At 51.7% G+C, this 20,672-nt stretch overlaps 1 protein-coding gene across 1 annotated transcript; it reads left to right on the forward strand.

Annotated features, from left to right (window-relative positions):
- Positions 1-603: 603 nt before the first annotated feature.
- On the forward strand, positions 604-12,918 carry KRT82 (keratin 82). Its single transcript, XM_017861438.1, has 9 exons — positions 604-1,126; positions 2,898-3,106; positions 5,444-5,504; positions 6,170-6,265; positions 6,640-6,804; positions 9,770-9,895; positions 10,546-10,766; positions 11,074-11,105; positions 11,669-12,918. The coding sequence occupies exons 1-9, from the start codon at positions 716-718 to the stop codon at positions 11,887-11,889; spliced, it is 1,542 nt and encodes a 513-aa protein (XP_017716927.1). The 5' UTR covers positions 604-715; the 3' UTR covers positions 11,890-12,918.
- Positions 12,919-20,672: the final 7,754 nt, after the last annotated feature.

Genomic DNA, 20,672 nt, shown 5'->3' on the forward strand with positions numbered 1-20,672 from the left:
TTCCCTACAGCCTTTGTGGATTGATGGGCCCTGTAGAGAAGCATCTACACCTGGAGCCTGTCTACCTTCAAGACCCCCATGGGACAGTGGGTCACTGAGCTAGAGCTCAGGAGGGTTAAAGTCTGGCCTGTTGTAGGGAGACTTCTCCCACCCCAAAAGCCTTCCTCCTGGGAACTTCCTGACTCACCTAGGAGCCCAGAGAGGACACTCGGGTTGGGAGGATCTGCAAAAAAGACTAGAAGCAGCCTTGGGGACACAGCCAGAGCATCCTCAAGTGTATGGGACTTGCCCTGTAATCCCACGGAAGCCGGGGTGTATAATTCAAGGCACACCTCCCTCCTATGAAATGACATAGTCCCAGCTCTCTCTTTCCTTGAGGCTGAGCCACTGGATACATGGAACATATCTGTCTGGTTGGCCCCTTTCATCACCCCCACAATCAAGGAAGGAGGACAAATAGGATTTTTATAGGGCCCACCAGCACTGACCATTGGCCCCTTCTCTTTGCTCTTCGCTACCCTAATTATCCACCTTACTACTTAGCGCTGCCAATATCCCAAACTCATAAACCTAGTTTAATGGTGATTTGGGGTTTGGCCCAGTTCAGCCCTCCATCCCCCCACCAGATAAAAGGGGGGAAGCTGAGCCATGACTTGATCATCGTGCCCCCTGTTCTTTCCTCCAGGGCCCCATTTCTCTGCCTCTCTCTCCTGCCATGTCGTACCACTCCTTCCAGCCAGGCTCCAGGTGTGGCAGTCAGAGTTTCAGCTCATACTCAGCTGTCATGCCCCGGATGGTCACTCACTATGCAGTGAGCAAGGGGCCATGCCGGCCCGGGGGTGGTGGGGGCCTCCGAGCTCTGGGCTGCCTCGGCTCACGGAGCCTGTGCAATGTGGGCTTTGGGAGGCCCCGGGTAGCCTCCAGGTGTGGAGGTACCCTGCCTGGCTTCGGGTACCGACTGGGGGCCACCTGCGGGCCTTCTGCCTGCATCACCCCTGTCACCATCAATGAGAGCCTGCTGGTCCCACTGGCGCTGGACATTGACCCGACCGTGCAGAGGGTAAAGAGGGATGAGAAGGAGCAGATCAAGTGCCTCAATAACCGCTTCGCATCTTTCATCAACAAGGTAAGGGGGCAGTAGCCCAGGGCCATGGGATGACCCACTGCAGATCTGAGGTCTGGTCTCGTTCTGATCCAAGGGAACCAGGAGGAGACTGACATTGAGGAAGCCTCAGTTTGTCCAGTGGCCTCTCTCACATTCCATGACCACCAACATTTGAAAGCCAGTTAGATCAGACTCCACACTAAACATTTCTGCTTCCTTGTCTTTTTAAAAATATATTATCTTTCTCTGAATATTATCTGACAAAATCACCAATCACCAAGGTTGCCTGAGGTCAGACTGTAAGAGGAACTTCCAAAGCAATACTGAAAGGAATGACCAGAGAGGCAGAGAAATGAATGCCTTCCTGATGAGGCTTTAACAGTAGAACTACCTTCTGTGTGCCTGAGCTGGGTCACAACCCTCGAGCCCGAAGGTGAGGATGGGCACTGCGACCCCAGAATTTCCCATCAATTTAGGCCTGGGATGAGAGGAAAGCAGACAGTCAGAGCTAGAGGCACAAGGTGACGGTCACGAAAGTCTGACATCTGTCAACCCCAGAGCCACTGAAAGGCTGCTAGGAAGGCGTGCCTTCAGAAGGTGCTGAGCTGGCCTGCCATCCCTCAGCAGCCCCTGGGCCCATCCCACGCCCCAGGGAGGCTCCTGGCATCAGGATTCATTCCACAGTTTGAGCTCGTGCTTCTAGTGACACCAAAGTTTAGGGGCAAGAGTCCTGGGCCAGAGGTCAGGAGCCCTGGCCACTGGCGTTGACTCTCCTCCTATACCTGGAATCTCTGTGCAAGCCATTCACCTCTTGGCCTCTGGACGATGCTGCCCAGTGAGGAAGGGGAGGAGTGACGGTGGGAGATTAGGGGAGGTAATATATGCCAAAGTGCTTCACAGAGGAACTTGTTTAGTCAAACTTACAGTTTTATTTCTAAAGCTTATTAAGTTCTGGCTATAAACTTATTCCAACAAATGGGCCCTGATTAGCAAAAACATCACACCACCTGTTAGGCTGGGAGACTCCTGTTGATGTAGCCACTGACCAGAAGTAAGGCAATGCTACTTCTGCAGTTTTCTTGACAGACAATGCACAATATAGAAAATTCCACAGCAAGGACGTTCCCTTTGTCAATGTCCAGCCGGGTGGCCATGGTCAACTTACTCAACTCCTAATCTCAGTTTTCACCTCATGAAACGGGAGGAGGTGGCCAGCAGCTATCCACGTTACCATGACCTGGACTTTTTTTTCAGATACAGCCATGTAGGATGCAGCACAGTAAGTAAAAAGAGCTTAGAGTTCCTTGATCTGACTTTTCCACTGAGTGTCCCTAGGCTGTCATAAAGGAAAGCCTTGACACCCAATCTTCACATCCTCTGAAATTAGTGTGAAGTTAACAGAGTCCCTTCCCATACACTGTCCCAAGTAGGAGCTTTGGGAAGCAAAGCAAGGCTTGAAGGGACAGGATGTCTTGGTCAAGGTCATGAGGATAGAGACAGGCAGGCAGGCAGTGCTGAAACAGGGATTGCCCAGGCCTCTTGGAGAAGTGCTGTCCACTACAACACACAACCTCTGAGTGGAAGGCAGGAGTCCACTAGGCTCCCCCAGGCAGGGGAGACACAGAGAAACATGCCCTCAGATGCCAGTCTATGCAGAGACCCTGATTTTTGCAAATCTAGTGCACTGGTAGTCATGTGTTGGGAGAGAGGGCACAAACTCATTCCATTGCCCTCTCTAAGCCATGGTCCCCAGGATCTCTGCTGCCTGTTGACATTCCACTCTTGGCTGCAGGTCCGTTACCTGGAGCAGAAGAACAAGCTGCTGGAGACCAAGTGGAACTTCATGCAGCAGCAGAGGTGCTGCCAGACCAACATCGAGCCCATCTTCGAGGGCTATATCAGCGCCCTTCGGCGGCAGCTGGATTGTGTGTCTGGGGACCGCGTGAGGCTAGAGTCAGAGCTCTGCAGCCTCCAGGATGCACTGGAGGGCTACAAGAAAAAGTGAGTCAGTGCTGCTTTCACCCTACTGGGGGACCTGGGGCAAGGGACAGAAACAGTCCGGGCCGGTTCCATTTATAAAATGGGGAGCCTAAACTTAGTTCATTGGGAGGCAGAAGAGTTAGGTAGGATCCTGTCAGCAGGGCATCCCACTTGGCACACGGTGGGAGCTCTGAGACTGTGTATTGCCATCTCTCTCCCCACTACTCCACCTAAATAAGGCCCTCAGGAACTGTCTCTCTCTCTCTCTGTAAAACAAGCTCTTTCATGTGTGGCTTCTGGAGTTCCAGGTTTCGGCTGAAACCGCCTGTTCTGCCTTTGCAGATCCTGAACTACTTCCTGTTCCATAGACAGATCCCCAGTCCTCTTCCTTCCTGGCTTTTGTTCCTGCTGCTCCTCCTGCCTGGCACACCCCTTACAGCATCTCTCTGCACCATGTCCAAGCTACCACAGCCCACCTTTTCTCTCACCCCCAACTCTGGCTTCCTGCACAGCCCTTCTGCCCCTTCCCTGCATATCAGGCTGTAGCTCCTTCCCAGTTCTTTGTGGTTCCCAGTTCTTTGTGGTTCCTGTTTTCTCTTCTGCTACACTTGCTCCCCCTGAGGACGAGCTCCAGGTCTGATTCACAACTTGGAGTAGGTGGTTGATAAGCATATGGTAATTAAGTGCTTGCAAGAGGCTGAGGCCCAGACAAATTGTCTCACCAGGTCCTGGGCCCAGTGCCCCATGGGAATCCAGTGCCCCATGAGAATCCAGTGCCCCGTGACAGTCCAGTGTCCTATGGGAGTGCATGTTAGAGGCAGGCGAGTTGAAACAGGTGTCTTTTTATTGAGGAGAAACACGGCAAATATACTGAGAGCAACAGGTCATAAGGGTTTGGGTCAGTGGAGTGGAACCACATTGGGGACACTCACTGCAGGTGTCAACCACATGCCTACTCAATGCCAGACACTGTGCTAGAAAGTGTGGGTGCTATGGAAAAAAGAAAGGCTAGCTCTTTCCCAGTCCAGTGTGCACAGACCACCTGCACCTACACACAAACAGAGAAAAAGGGGGAGAAATCCCAAGAAAGGGAGAAAACAGGAGTCCAGGAAGCCTTCCTGGAGGAGGTAGCCTTTACTCTGGCCCTTGGAGGATAATGGCTCATTTCAATGGCATTATCCTCCATTTCGGAAATGGGGAAAGGACAGGAATGGGTGACAAGGAAGAGGCAGGGCGTGCCAAGTGAAGGGGGCAACTCTAGCAGACTGTGACAGGTGAGATGCAGTGAGGCTGTGGGAGGGGTGGAGGCCAGCCTCTCAGTAGAAGCAATGCCTTTCTTGAGGAGTGAGTAGCAAGGTGAGATTAAGAGACAGGATTTGCAGCTCAAGATGAGAACTTTGGCTTTTAAACATGAGACAATCGGAGAAGGATGAGATCAAACTGGTATTTTAAGAATAATAGCAAACACTTTCACAGTACAGAGCCTGTGCCAGGCACTGTCCTAGTGCTCTTCAGGTATTAATGCATATGACATGTTAGCCCACAACAGCCCTGTGAGGCAGGACATAGTGTTATCTATGGATGATGAAGCTGTGCACAATGAGGCAGAAAGGCCAAGTCACTTACCCAACTTGCCTACAGCTTGCATAGGACAGAGCCAGGATTCAAACCCAGGGCACTAGGCTCCAGAGTCCAGGGCCAGTGCTGCAGCAGTTCTGCTGGGAAAAAAATAGAGATGGGCATGATGAAGCAGAGCAGCTTTTAATGGATTGATGCTGCTCATCAAACTGAACCCCCTGACCAATTCCCTCTGCCTTAGGAGAATGGTGAGTGGGCTGGGGAGCCCCAGGGAGCTTGAGGAAATAGCCTGGCTGTCTCTGTGGGTCTGGTAAAATGGATAATTGCTACCTCTGCAAATGGACCACAGGTAGAGGCCAGGCTCTGAACCCTCCCAACAAGGAGGATGCACGGGTCAGCCGGGAATTCCAGTGACTCAGAAAAAACAGCCAGGCCAGCAGCACAGCCTTCTTCCACCTTCCCAGGGGAGGCCACTAGGTGAAGTGAACCTCCTCGGCAGCAAGATAGAATGAAGGTAGCCTTAAGGAGGACTTCCCAGAGGAGGACTCATCGCAGGAACAGGCTCCTGAGGAATGGGGAGAAGAGTAAGCTTGAAAAGTGGCTACTCACCCATCTCAAGTGGGTGGAGGAGCTAGAGGTGCCAAGACAGGGCTGGACCTGGGCACTCCCCAGGGCATTCAGTAAGTGACAGGCAGAGTCGCCCTCAAAGGCCTGATGCCAAGATCTCTTCGAAAATCCACAAGCCCGACTAAAGCATTTTTTTCCTGCCCTTTCCATCAGATATGAAGAAGAGCTCTCCCTGCGTCCCTGTGTCGAGAATGAGTTTGTTGCCTTGAAGAAGGTGAGGAGGATGCTCAGACAGGCAGAGCCCCTGAGCTGGATGCCTTGCCCCAGGCCACCTAGCCCTGAACTGAGTCCAAACGTGTCTGCCGCCCACCCACCCTGAAAAAGGGTTTCTCGCCCCTCGGACTCCTGTGCCAGTCCCACTAACCCTGAGAATGAGGAAGGCCAGCCTCCTCTCCCCCGACCTTGTCCCCTTGCAAAAGGCCAGCCATTGGCCCGGCCTCCACTTCCCGACTCATGCAGGCCCAAGCTGGGTTAAAGTCATGTCTACCCCTGCCCGAGCAGCTGGAGATGGGACAGACACCAATGCCAAATCAAAACAAAATCTCAAAAGCTGTGCTGCAAGCCCCCAAATATGACAACAGTCGCGATGGTTCCTCAGACAGGTAGCCAGGTATTTCCAGGCCCAGACTCTGCAAAGCAGGCTCTGAGAGGCTGTTGCCAAGGCTCATTTAAACTCCGCCCCCTTCAGGTTCTTTCCCATCAGGAAGCCAGGCCTGGAGTCCCGGGACTAGGGACCCCTTTTTCTCATCTTGGCTCCATCACCCCTTCACTGCCTGTGGGGGGTCTGTGAGGAAAGGTGAGCCCCGCACCTTCCCCCTGCCACCAGCTTGCCTGTGAGGTGGCCCAGCCAGGTCACATTCTGTCCCTGCTCTGCTGCAGGATGTGGACACAGCCTTCCTGATGAAGGCTGACCTGGAGACCAACGCAGAGGCACTCGTGCAGGAGATCGACTTCCTAAAAGGCCTGTATGAGGAGGTACCCACAGCCCTGCCCTTGGTTAGTTTGGGCTGGAGCCAAGGGAGTGAGAGGGCAGCAGAGTGGCCGTCCGGTGGGTACATTTCAGGGCAAGCATGAGAAGAGGTCCACACTGGAGAGACGGTTCTCAGGCAGTGAGAATCACAGAAGTTGGATCATCCAGGCCATGGCTCACAGGCCCCTCTGGGAAAGTCTCCACCAAGCTCTGGGCAACCAGAGGGTGGGGACAAGGAGTCAGTTGGTGACTGAAGCCCAGAACAGCCATAGCAGAGTTCTATGCACTCTGCTCTGGGAAGGTCAGAACTGGTTCTCCCCTTCTTCTGCCCCTGGAAGCTCAGAGAGCTCACTCCTTCTCACCTGGGCCCTCTCCCTAGGAGATCTGCCTGCTCCAGTCTCAGATCTCTGAGACCTCGGTCATTGTGAAGATGGACAACAGCCGGGAGCTGGACGTGGATGGCATCGTTGCTGAGATCAAGGCACAGTATGACGACGTTGCCAGCCGCAGCAAAGCCGAAGCAGAGGCCTGGTACCAGTGCCGGGTGAGGCCCAGGGGTTGGGGGCAGGGAGACTGGAGAGGTGACAAAGAGACAGGAGAGGGGAGGACCCCCAGACTCCTTCCCTGCAGAAGTGGGTGAGGAGTTAATAAGAGCCACGCCATGCCACAGACACAGGGAATCCCATAAAGCCCAGCTGCTTTGTTTCTGCCAGGCCCCAGGCCACATCCCTGCAGAGCACGTGGGGGGACCCCTCCTTCCCTGGACAACCCAGGCCTGTCATCAGGGTGCCAGGGCACCTGGCTGTTTGTACCTGAAGACTCACCGGAAGTGCTCCTGTAGGCAGCATTCAACAAATACTAATTGGTGGTGATGGCAAAGAGGGCTCTAAGCTTCGAGGCGTGGGAGGAGGCTGGTGGCATGGGGTGGCTACTAATGGTAGAGCAGAAACAGTGATTAAGATGGCCTCAGACTTAATAACTAGGGGCTTGCTTGGAGGGCAGGGGGCCCCTAAGGGTAATTAGATTTAACAAATATCATCAGCTCAGCCTCTTTTGCCCTGCCTATGAAAGGCACCAAGTATGCATGCACTCATTGGCCCACTCATTCAACATGTGTATTCAGCATCCACCACGTGCCAAGCACAGTTCTAGAAGCTGGAGACACAGCAAGGAACAGAATAGACACTAGTCCTTGCCTTCATGTCGCTTTCATTCCAGAGACAAGTTGGGGACCAGGGGTTGAAGGGGCAGGGGGATGGATGATAAACAAGGCACATAAGTGCAGTGGACGTTTGTTAGATGGTGGTACCAAGTGCTGGAAAGAAAATAAACCAGGGGAAGGGTAGGGAGGGTGGCCAGCAAAGATGCGCTTCCCAAACCAAAACACAAGCTAGCAGGAAGTGATTGCAAAGGTGGAGCAGCAGGTAAAGGGAGTTTGATGACAGAGGGAACAAATTGTGTCTGCAAAGGCAAAGATGTTGTCATTTGATCTAATCTTGAAGGACAAATAAGATTCAATGGGCAGATGGGGGAAGGGTGTGCCAGGCTGAGCAGCGGGTGCTAGGACACAGCAGCAGAAAGTGAGGGGCCTGGAGTGCCATGTGCTGTGGAGACCGGGCTGGAGGGGTATCTTGAGGCCAGGTCACAGTACACCTGCAGGGCTGTGCTAAGTCATTTGGCTTTGTTTTGAAGGCAGCAGGTGCCCCTACCCAGGGAGTGCCCAAAGTGATGCTCTACCTATTTTCTGGAGCTCCATGGTGGTTGGAAGTATGAAACCTTGACCTGGAGTCAGCTCCTGGTGAACCCGTCTGTGGCCCACCCACGGCCAGGTTTCACTCTGGCTGGCCCGTCCTCTGGTTGCCCCTGGCAACCACCATCAGCTAGGTTGGGTTTAGGATTACAACCACCTCATTTTCCCATCCTGCTAAGTCAGAATCGTAGAGACAATTCTATTAGTTAAGGACTGCATTTGGCTACCAGGATCAGAAATTCTAAAAAAAAAAAGTAGTTAAAATTGAATTTTTACTTTTTTCTCAAGTGGCTTGAAGTACAAAATAGACTGCTCAGGATGACACAGAGGTTCTGTGACACCATCAGGGACCCAGGATCCTTCTAGCTCACCATTCTGCCATCTGTAATACATGCTTCATCCTCTTGGTTGCCTCACGTTCCAAGACAGCTGCAGCACCTCCAGTCTTACATGCTTACGCCAGGCAGCAAGGAGAACAGAGGGGAAAAAAACCAACTGGGTCATTCCCTCCTTTAAAGAGCTTACCCAGAAGCCCTGCCCAGCCATGGCCATAGATCTCATTGATAGGAAAGCTGAGAAATATTCTCTTATCTGGGCTCATTGTTACCCTAAATAAAAGCAGGGTTCTGTCTGGTTCTGGGTTTTTGTTGTTTTTGTTGTTGTTGTTGTTGCTGTTGTTTGTTTTTTGTTTGCTGTTGTTGTTTGTTTTTTGAGATGGAGTCTTGCTCTATTGCCCAGGCTGGAGTGCAGTGAGTGGTGCAATCTTGCACCACTGCAACCTCTGCCTCCCAAGTTCAAGTGATCCTCCCGCCTCAGCCTCCCAAGTAGCTGGGATTACAAGCATGCACCACCATGCCCAACTAATTTGTGTACTTTTAGTAGCGAAGGAGTTTCACCATGTTGGCCAGGTTGGCCAGGCTGGTCTTGAACTCTTGACCTCAAATGATCTGCCTGCCTCGGCCTCCCAAAATGCTGGCATTACAGGCGCCAGTCACTGTGCCCAGCCAGAGGTTCTGTTTTAAGAAGAGAGGAATGGATATTTATTGGGCAACTGCAGACTTTCCTACTGTAACCAAATAACAAAAGAGCCAATGAGTGTGATTATGTGCTTATCTCTCGTTTTGCATTTTCTATATAATACACTCCCACCCACTATTAGAAAAATCTAAAATCAGCTAATTTTTTAAAACTTACAAATGTAATCTGTACACACTATTCAGAAATTGGATTCAGAGTGCAAAGGTTTTTATAAAAAAGTGTTACCTCAAGGTAGGACATAAATTGCATTTTGTTTTTTTATGGTTTTTAGGGAAAACATACAAATGTTTTCATCCTGATGGGCAGACCCATCCCAATGGGCAGTCCTTGGTCTGTTAGGCAACCTAGGCGGAGCACAGAAACCCCTTCCAAGGTCCAGAGGCATATCTAAAAGGGAGAGAGCCCTCGGGTGAACTTGGACTCTGAGACAGAGAAAAGGACCAGACACAGAACAGCTAAACAGAGGAGGGGATCTCAGAGGTTGGAGAATAATCTAATAAGCCTGGAGCTGGGGATGGGGTGAGATGGGAATCAGGAGCAGCCCACATAAAGACCCCAAAATTGCCAAGAAGTGGAAGAAGGTAAAGGAGCAGAACCAGTATGAGAACCAGAGAGCACTTGAACTAGGAAGTCATGGGAGAAAAGACTGGGAACAGTGAGAAAGGAGGCTAGGAGATGTCACCTTGCCGTGCCTGCGGCTCTGACTTCTCTGTCCTGGCAGTATGAGGAGCTAAGAGTCACAGCTGGGAACCACTGTGATAACCTCCGCAACCGTAAGAACGAGATCCTGGAAATGAACAAGCTGATCCAGCGGCTGCAGCAAGAAATCGAGAATGTCAAAGCCCAGGTGAGGCCGGGGAGGACCTCCTCGCTGTGAGAGGCATCCTAGGCTGACTGCCAGTCTGTGCCATGCAGGGCGGGTTCAGGCCCTGCTGTGAGTGCTGTTGAAGAGCGAATAAACTTGTGCTGCCTTGCTCAAGCAGAAACAAGCCCTTTCTACAAAAGGGCTGACCCACAGCAGGATGAGCAGCCACAGGAAATAGTCAGGTCCCCAACAGAAATGAGGTGACCAACGTCAAAGATGAAAAACAAGGATGGTTCACTAGGTGTAAGGATAGAAAAGATGTTCTCCATGGTCCCTTCAGACCCAAGACTGTGATTCTGTGATCCTGAAATTCAAGGTGACTCTGAATTGTTCATAAAATCAGACCCACTCCATTCTTCTGGGCTAGGGAAGACCAGCTAGGCATTTAAAACCTAGTAGCCCCACAGAAATTCTCAGCATACTTAAGAGGAAAATCCCAGCTCTCTTGGAGGTATTTTAGACAGAAAACCCATCCCAGTTCCCTGGAGGAACCAGATGTCACAATCCTAGGATGAAGCTTGCAGCAAATGTAAGCCTGGCACATAGCCACCCCCATGTTCTCTCTGCTCTTCTGCAAGTCTGGCTTGGGGCTCCAGGGCCCCCAGTGATGCTTTTCTGTGCCCCTCCCACAGCGCTGCAAACTTGAGGGTGCCATAACCGAGGCAGAGCAGCAGGGCGAGGCGGCTCTCAACGATGCCAAGTGCAAGCTGGCAGGGCTGGAGGAGGCTCTGCAGAAGGCCAAGCAGGACATGGCCTGCCTGCTCAAGGAGTACCAGGAGGTGATGAACTCCAAGCTGGGCCTGGACATCGAGATCGCCACCTACAGGCGCCTGCTGGAGGGCGAGGAGCACAGGTGAGCTCCTCTGGGGGGGGGGGGCAAAGATGGGCACCAGGTGTGACCATCACCCAGCCCTCTGGCGGCGGCTGCTAGTATCTCTCACCCCTGTCCCCCACCCCAGTCATTGAAAACCCACAGCAGCATATGGCCCACAGTAAGGGCAGGAGCAGGGAGATGCTGCATTTACCTGCATCTGTTTGATCTGCCAGACTTGCAGAAGAGCAGAGAGAACATGGGGGTGGCTATGTGCCAGGCTTACATTTGCTGCAAGCTTCATCCTAGGATTGTGACATCTGGTTCTTCTTTTTTTTCACATCCCCAGGCTGTGCGAAGGCATCGGGCCCGTGAATATCTGTAAGTAGATGAGCTGTGCCCCACTGGCTCTGGGGTCTTGGGGATTGATCACTCCAATACAGGCAGTCCACACCACCCCTTCCCAGACCTCTGATGCCTCCCCTACCCCAAAGGAAGAGCTCTGTCTGCCGTGAGCTCCCAGGCTGATGGAAAGGGCTAGCCAAATATTTTGGGAGTCAGACTAGGAGCAGATTTGCAACAGCATGGTCCAAGTGCTTGGGGGCCCAGAAGCCACAAAGAACCACCCTGACAAGAGGATGCTCTTCTAGAAGAAGAGGATTTGAAGCAAGCTCGGGAAGGAGGGACCAGTAGAAACTGAGAAAGGGTGAAGCTGAATCCGGCCTGGCCTCACCCAGACTCTAGGGAAAAGAGAGAGGTGCATGGGGACCTTGCAAATACTTTGTGTGGCTAGGGTGGGAGACACAGAAGCTGGAGGCTGGAATGGGGTGTCCGTAGAGGTGAGTGGCAGCAGGTGGGAAGAACGGCCTGGCTGGGGGGTTTCAGGGCAGTACACTGAAAGCCACACCGTGTGGGACCCTGAGCACCCCTTCCTGTTCCCACAGCGGTGAGCAGCTCCAAAGGCGCCATCCTGTACGAGCCTTGTGGGGTCAGCACGCCTGTCCTCAGCACCGGCGTCCTCAGGAGCAGTGGGGGCTGCAGCATCGTGGGCACTGGTGAACTGTATGTCCCCTGCGAGCCCCAGGGGATACTGAGCTGTGGGAGCGGGCGTAACTCCAGCACAAAACTAGGGGCTGGGGGTAGCTCCTCCAGTCACAAGTGTTAGCACAATCCCAGACATCCAGGAGACAGGGCCCCAGCCCCATGGCCCTGGATGTCACACTCCCACCAGGGCTAAAGGCAAGGATGTTCCAAAATCCCACCTCCCTGTATTGACTCCACATTCCCCTCCAGTGTTCCCTCCTTGGGAACTGAGCTGCCCCTCGGACCCCTCCTTTGCCTCATGAGTCACCTTCCACTCAGCTGTGTGCAGACCCTCAGCTAGGCCGGGACTGTGGGGATGGACAGCAGAGAAAGAGAATGCATTGCTCCTAACCCCAGAATGGCAATAACCCCCAGAAGGTCAAATGGACACACCACAGTTCTGCTCTGTGGATCATCCCATGGAAGTTTCCTCACAAAGCCAGCTCCTCTCCCACCACAGGCTCCACACTGCCCTTACTTCAGGCTCTCACGCCCCTAAGAAGAGTGAATTTCCTTTAACACCACCTGAAACATGCACCACTGCAAATATCAAAAGAGACACCCCAAATCCCACTCTGAATTCCAAAGTCAAGAGCCACGATTTCAGGATCTGTCAGGACCTGCCAATGTCCTCTCAGCACAGAGAATCAAACGGTGGCCTTTGGGCAGTAGATTTACTGTCTCGGGTATGTTGAACTCAAACTATGAGAAAAAATCTTTCTCCTGAGCTCACATTAGCAGGTGATGTCAGGCAAATGCCTAGAACAAAGGGCAAAGGGATATGGAATGTTTACTGGACAGATGGAAAACCAAAAACAGATATCATTTAGTCAATGGAATCAGTCCCGCCTCCACCCAACCCCTTCTGTACATAGTAGCCCCTTCCTGTTCCCCCTCCCTTTAGCTCCTCTTGCTTTGGGTCTGATATGACAGTGATGTGTGGCTGCCCCAGCTGACTTGGAGGCCCTGGGCTCAGGAGCTCATAGACAGAGGAGTGGGAGGGCTGACTCCACCTCCCAGAAGTCCCTCTTGCCAAGCCCTGTCCCACTGGGGCTCCAGGGCCTCTGCCCTGAGCGTCTGGGCTTCTGTTCAAAATAAACCTACTCTGTTCATGGATTATAGAAATCAGGATTATTTACTCTGCTCTGTGGAAAGTGTGATAAGGCTGAGGGGGAACTGGTGAGCAGCTTTTGGGGACTGGGGGTTCGGGAACATAAATGAAGAATATTACACAAACAGAAACACTACATGTAAATAATTTGCAAATGGCCTGTGGAAGAAATAGGGCTCCATACAAATCACACTCAAAACCTGCACATCACACCCCAGTGGTTCGCAAGTCACTTGCCACGTTAAAAACCATGAGCCCGTTGCACACAGGCCTCCTCACTCCATGGTGCCCTATACACATCCTAGAGAAAATCCATGGGGTCCTCTATCATGTCTAGACTTAGCAGCCCCCAAGCCCTGAGTTCTGTCCCTATCCAGAACCATTCTCAGTGCCTGGACACCCCCAGCTCCAGGAAAGCAGTGAAGATGGTGGCCACCCATGGTTTGAGGAGGACCAGGGCACTCTAGTCTCCTCTCCCCATTTAGAGAGCCCAAGACCTGGAGATTTGGCGGCAGCGTTTCCACCCTCTGCGAGGCCTCAGTCCCCTTTTCTTTGCCTCACTGACCTCCTGAAACAGCCACTCCTGGAGGGGTGCTTTCCCCCTTATGGCTTCCCTCTCCTGAGAGTTGGAGTGACTCCCCACTCTCCCCAAAGAGCACCCATGCTGCGCCAAGCCTGCATTAGAGACTGATGATGCAGAAATGACTAAGACGCCCTCTTAACCCTGGAAGGACGCTCAGCCTCCGGGAAGGAGGATTCATAAATAATGAGTGCCAAACAGCATGGGAGCCCCAAGAAACAGCTCACGACTGCCTGGCAAGGGTCAGAGACAGGATCACAAGGAATACTGTATGGACAGGGACTGAAGGGAAGTCTAGAGTCAGATCTGTGGGCAAGCACAGTCAACAGAACCCATTCCTTCACATTCTCATTGGCTCAGTCTGCATCTCTCAAGCACCTGCTATGGGGCTGGCTACCCTGGGCCTGGAGACACAGTGGGGAATGAGACAGCCCTGGTCACGGCCAGTTTACCCCATAAGCGCAGTAGACACCGTACGTGGGGCCGATGGTAGACAATGTAAGATGGGGCAGCCACTGTGGAAGACAGCCTGGCAGTTCCTGAGCATGGTCCCCACGGAGGTACCAGGTGAGTCAGCACTGTCACTCATAGGCATACACCCAAGAAAGAGACAGAAACCTATGTCCATGCAAAAACATGCCCGTGAAAATTTATCACAACATTATTCTTAATAACTAAAAGGTGAAAACAACACTGTGTAGACATGCCACAGTGTCTATCCAAAATATGGCACACCTACACGATGGAATCTTCTCTGCCATATAAAGGAGTCCTGTGCTGATACATGCTACAGCATGGATGAACCTTGGAAACATTATGCAAAGGGCAAGAAGCCAGCCACAAAAGGCCATCTATTTTACAATTCCATTCCTATGAATGTTCAGAATATGGGAATCCACAGAGAAAGCAGAGCTGTGGCTGCTTAGGGCTGGAAGGAGGAGAAGACAGGGCTTAGGGGAGTCATAGGAGCCACAGCTAAAGGTTTCTTCAGCCCGGTGTGGTGGCTGCACCTGCAGTCCCAGCTACTTGGGAGGCTGAAGCAGGAGGATCACTTGAGCCCAGGAGTTCAAGGCCACAGTGAGCTATAATCACACCACTGCACTCCAGCCTGGGTGACAGAGCAAGACTTTGTCTCTTAAAAAACATTTTTTTTTAATAAAAAATAAAAGTTTCTTCTGAGGTGATGAAAATGTTCTAAGATTGGCTGTACTGATGGTTGCACATTCTAAAAGCCATTGACTCCTACATTTTAAATGAATGAATTATACAGTATAGGAATTATATCTCAATAAGGCTATTTTTTTTAAATGGGGCCCTGGCCGCACACCCCATGGCCTTACAGCCTACCAGGAAATACAGACCGGGGACGCAAAATTACAGCTGTGAGGACTGTTGTGATGGTGGCAGAGCAGAAGGCCATGGGGACAGAACTGAGGGTCCTGCCTTAGTCCTGAGGCTCCGGAAGCTCCCAGGAGGAGAGGCAGGCAAGCCTGAGCCCTGGAGGCCCACAGGACTGCCTGGGCAGGATGCTGGCAGCAGGCTCCAGGCTGGGGCATCACAGCTGCCAGCTGGGCACGCAGCACATGGCTGGGGCCTGTGAATGTGATTCCGGGGCCGCACATCCACATGCCGGGAAGGAGAGGAGGAAATGATGGATCTGAGAGCCTCGTTCCCACTTGAAGCCTCGTCACTCTGGCCCTGGCCCTGGCCCTGGCCCAGCTCCACTCCCTGCTGAGGACTAACTCAGAGCACCCTAGAGCCACAGGGACACTCCGCCCTGTAGTCAGCAAACAGATTCCAAGGAGACTGGCCACCCCATCTCACAGATGGCTGCCCAAGGCCCAGGACACAGCCCACCTTTGTGTCGGGACTGAGATAAGAATGAAGGAGGAGAGGGAAGGAAGACTCCGTCCACTGCAGTGAGACAAGCTCAGGGCCTGGTGACCATCCCCTTGAGACTTTGGTTCCAGAGTGCCCGGCCCCTGATAAGTGTCTGCTGGGCAGGGAGGCTGCCTGGAGCCATCCCATAAGCACTGCTCATCCCAGGAGTGTGCTCCCCCGCTCAGCCCTGGATGTGAGCACAGAGACCAGGGCATCCCCTCCAGGACACCCACCAGGGACTCCCCAGCATCCAGTGTCGTGTAGCTGAGTCCCCATTCCCCCTTCCTCCCCAGGAGAGGAAACATTCAAAACAGGCGGGACGAAAGTGCCTCCTGGCGGTGGCTGGGACATCTGCATTCCATTCAACACAGCAAACACCTCCTTGAGTGTCTTCTGGGGTCAGCCCTGCACTGGGTGCTGGGATACAGAAGGAACAGTCCCTGGCCTCCTGCCCTGGTGAGAAAGAGAACTGTCTGTATGAAGCCAGAGCTTCACTGCACTCGGCTTGGCCTGGAGTCTCCTAACCCCAGCCCCTCCAGAGTGTACCAGTGAGGATAGGATGGGGAACAGCCCAGAGAGGCCTCGTGAGGCTGGGGGGACCTGGAGTGGAGCTCTGTGTTTCTGTGCCTGTCTCCACAGAAAGTCTCCCATTTCCTGGCCTTCTTCCTCCCGAAGCTCTCAAGTGCTCACCAGAGTTTCTCTCCCTCCCACACGGCCCCTGCTTGCTCCCCTGGCCCCTCCCTTGGGTGACTCTGCCCTTAATGGCCCTTCCTCACACCAGTCACATCTGTGGTCCCAGGTCCACCCACGACTGCCACGCTCCAGCCAGGGTCACCAAGTACCTAGAAAGAATCCTGGCAGGGGCTTGAATTGGGAAAATGGCTCTAGAAATGGCACCATGAGCAAAGGAGGGGCGCTTGGGGTCACTGAACCTGGAAGAGGCTGTCCTAGCCATCCTAGCACCTCAGTGCAATACCAGGCACACATTAGCAACCAATAAAGGAGTGTTGAAGCAAACTGAACTAGACGTCTACCAGGAGCAACGTTTTCACTCTGGAGAGGTGACAGCCTTGTGGGCAATGTGAGACATTGCATTAAACCTGAAAAAAATCATCCCTCCTAGAAGAAGTGTTAGGGGTGGGTAGAAAACAAGAAGGGGGTGCTTTATCTCCCCTGGGAAGGTGTGTTCATTCATCTGAGAGGGGAGAGAGGAGGAGGTACTGGCAAGGGTAGACCTAGCCTTTCACACACATCCCCCTGCCCCCCAACCCACCCCTGCTAGGGGACTCCGAAGCTTCCTTTCCCAGCAGGAGCAGGTCTCAGCATGAAAACCTCCCCAGCCAGTGCCTCTCTCCAGCACAAACTCGTCCCCAGGCAAAACAGAAGCCCTCTGAAGACTTCTCAGTATCTGGGCTTCTTCCCCTGTCATCCCCTTTCCCACATACACACCCAGCCACAGTGCAAACAGGGTTGCCAGAACCTGCATGGCCAACCAGGATGTCCCCCTCCCTCATGCAGCCCTTCCCCTCCCTTTCCTCTACTCAGCATTTCTGCCTCCTCCCTGCTCCGCAGATAGCATCCTGATGACCCAGCAACCAGGCATAGTAACGCAGCCACGGAGCCTGGGCTCAGCCTGCAGGTCTCTGGAGTTACACTCAGGCTGACTGACAACAGCAAGAAGAAACTGTTGCAGCAGCAAAACCTCCCGCCCAGAGTTGCCAGGGCAACTCCACCCCCTCTCCCCATCTGCCACCCCCTAAAAAATGACTGAGGGTTGTGTTATGCATCATCTGGCGAAATACTGCTTCCAAACTGCAAATTGCTGATGGCTACAGCTCATCACAGAGCAAGGGCTATGCTTGACTGGTCCCAATTACAGTTAACCCCACCCCACCCAGCCTGATCAGGGTTGAGGGAAGCTGGGACATGGGACAGGAATGGCTAATGGGGTATGAATGTGTCTGCCACTGGAACGGGAAGGAGGTGGGTGTGGATGGGAACAGGGATGACAGTGTAGAAGTGAAGGGAGGATTGTGCAAAACAGAGAAGAAAAGGGAGGAAGGGAGGGAGGAAGAGCAAGGGAAGGGAATGGAGTACAGTAGCAGCTGCCAGGCACTGCACAGTGCACATCCCAGGCACTTCCTATTCAATCCTCATCATACTATGAAACAGGGAATATTCCATATTACACGTGAGGAAACTGAGGCTTAGAGGTTAAACAATTTCCCCAAGGTCTTTGGTATACCACAGGGGTGGAATGGACTACTAACATTATTTAGAATGGCCAATGTGTGCCAAAAATTGTTAATAAGCTGGTTGTATTTGGTTTTAAAGTTCTCTGCAGATAAGTTCCTCTAGTGCCTGCACCTGCAGCAGAACCTGGCCACCACCCTGCCCTTGGTATAGCACTATTCAAGATCATACTGCTAGTTGGTGACAAATCTGAGTTTCACCCAGGTCCATCTGACTCTAAAATCGATATCATCTTCTGGGTCCCCAATAGGGTTCTCTAGGCAGGCCATCCTTCCCACTCCCTTCCCCTTTCACCTCCACCAGGCAGCCTCTGGTCCCCCTGCCCCAATCTCCTGGAACCCCTTGCCTGGCCTCAGAAGAGTGGGATGCCCTTTCATTCAAGCAGCCTGGCTCAAACCCCAAGAGGCTGGAGCTGGGGGACAAACCAGATTGGTTCTGTGAGCACTTGAGTTTCTGCACCACCGTCCCCTCCTGGGCCATTCCTGTCCATTTGGGAACCTGGAGTCTCTTTTTCCTGAAATATCTGCAAAACCAAATGTCCAAATTCCTGTTCTTCATACTCCCTGTTCGTTTCTCCTCCTGCTTTTAATCTTTGCAGCCTCTTCCATTCACTCAACGAAACTATACAGAATACCCATCATGTGCCCCACTCTGAGCCCTGGTGACCCCTAACAGAGCAAAATGCACAGTGGTGTCTGCCTCCTAAAGCTTTGCTTCAGCCAGGGCAAGTCAACTACAACAGGTAAATCCACCCAAGGAGAGGACCTCAGATGACTGTAAATGCTAAGGAGACAAGGAAGTGGGGCAGGCGTACAGGGAGGACAGGGAGTTTCCAATAGAAGCTGAGAGGATGACATATGAACAAAGCCCTGGAAGAGTCAAGGGATCCAACCATGCAGCTATTTGAGGAAAAAGGTTCCCAGCAGAGAAAACAGCAAGAGGGAAAGCATCCGAGGCAGGAGTCGTTCTGCCTGTTTGATGGACAGCCAGGATGCCCGAGTGGCTGGAACACAGTGGGCAGCAGGACAGGTGCAGGGGACGAAGTCAGGGAAGAGGGAGGCACACTGCATAGCGTCTTACAGGGCATTGACTCTGAGTGGGTGGGAAACCATGGGAGGAGTTTGGGCATGGAAATGGCATGATCTGACACATTTTTAAAGGATTGCTCTGTGCTGCTAAGAAAAGTCTGAAGGGGCAAGGGAGGAAGCTGGGAGACCAGCTGGGAGCATAGTTCAGAAGATGCTGTGGGAAGAGATGGGCCTGGGCCAGCATGGGAGCGGCAGGATGGTGAGAAGGAGTAGGAGTCTGGATATAGTTTGAAGGGAGAATTTGCCAATAAATTGAATGTGGGAAAAGGGAAATATAAAACAGGACAAAAGGATGACTTCAAGATTGCTGGCGTGAACTATTGCAGAGATAGTGATGTTGGCAAGTGGAACATACTTAGTAGGAACAATTAGGAGAACAGTTTTGATTACAAAGTCAGCCCTGTAGCTGTGGCTCCCAGCTTTGTGGATTCAACCAACTGCAGATTGAAACTATTCAAACAAAATTGCATCTGTGCTGAACAAATACAGACTTTTTTCTTCTCAATAGAGTATAACAACTATTTACATAGCATTTACATTGTATTAGATATTATAATCCAGTGATGATTTCAAGTATACAGGAGGATGTGTGTGGGTTACATGCAAATACCACACAATTTTATATCAGAGGCTCGACGAGCATCCATGGATTTTGGTATCCACGGGGGATCCTGGAACCAACTCCCTGGAGATATCAAGGGATGACTATATAAAGTTTGAGAGGCTTATCTGATATCCAAATAGAGATGTCAGTTAAAACATATGCATGGCATTTAGGGGTAAGAAGGTCTGAGATGGAGATGTGCCTTGGCAGTCATGAATGGATAGATGGTATTTGAAGTCGTGAGTCTGTATAACATCACCAAGGCAACGAGTCTAAAGAAGAGACTAGATACCCAAAGATTGAGCCAGGGGCTCTTCAGTGTCTAGAGGTTGGGGATATGAGGAGGAACTGGCTAAGAAGGCTGAAAAGAGTGGCAAGAAATCGAGAGAGTGTAGTGTCTGAAAATCGAAAGAAGAATATGTTTCAAGAGAAAGGGCATGGTCAGCTATGTGAAGAAAGTGAGGGCTGGGGACAGACCACTGAATTTAACATGGAGGCCACTGGTGGTTTTGACGAGAAGTATGCACTTCTTACTGTTTTTCTGCTTCATTTCCCCCTTAAACATATATTCATTTCCTGATAGCTGGGAAAAAAAGAAATACTGCACAAATGAGCTGGATGCTTCTGGTCAAAAGCATGTATACATCCCCTTCCAAGTAGAATTTCAAGCATCCCAAAGAATCTCCAGCATCCAGTCAAACATGAGTTCCCCTGGGCAGAGGACACACTACAATAGAAGAGGTAAACACCAGCCTGGCTCAGGGTCCTAAAAGAGCTGCAATGTTGATAACAACGATAATATTCATTCAGTTGCTGAGAACTTTTCCTTTTCTATCCAGATGTATATTGCTATGTGTCTCTCTACCCTAACCAAAGATTCATCAATAATTCAAGGAACCTGAATGGACAGGCCTATAAATCACCCCTATGGTGTATTTGGAGGCTAAAAATCATGTAGTTAACTTTCTACACAGAAAATTTCCAATGCTCTGGCCTCAAATCATGCTACAAAGTGTTGACTGCTGGAAGTCCTCAAGATAAACGTTCTACTGGGCATGGCGGTGCATGCCTGTAGTCCCAGCTACCTGGGAGGTGGAGACGGGAGGATCACTTGAGCCCAGGAGTTCAAGACCAGCCTGGACAACATAGATCCTGTCTCTAAAAAAAATGTAATTTTTAGATAAATCTTCCCCTACTACCATGAAGATAGGACTGTCTTTGTAATCTCTGTACCCTCAGCACCAAGCACACTGCTGGATACATAGTAGGCACTCTAAAACTGTTGAATGAATGAATATCTCTGAGTATCTCAAATCACAGATGTGTCTACACTAGCCCAAATGAACTT

The sequence above is a fragment of the Rhinopithecus bieti genome, unplaced genomic scaffold, assembly GCF_001698545.2.
Source record: "Rhinopithecus bieti isolate Rb0 unplaced genomic scaffold, ASM169854v2 scaffold_56806, whole genome shotgun sequence".
Taxonomy (NCBI): Eukaryota; Metazoa; Chordata; class Mammalia; order Primates; family Cercopithecidae; genus Rhinopithecus; species Rhinopithecus bieti.

Bases quoted from the DNA above. Each gene is read 5' to 3' on its own strand.
- KRT82 (XM_017861438.1), top strand. From the start codon at position 716: ATGTCGTACCACTCCTTCCAGCCAGGCTCCAGGTGTGGCAGTCAGAGT. The intron at 6,266-6,639 runs GTACCCACAGCC...CCCTCTCCCTAG, and splicing joins TAAAAGGCCTGTATGAGGAG to GAGATCTGCCTGCTCCAGTC. The intron at 11,106-11,668 runs GTAAGTAGATGA...CTGTTCCCACAG, and splicing joins CATCGGGCCCGTGAATATCT to CGGTGAGCAGCTCCAAAGGC.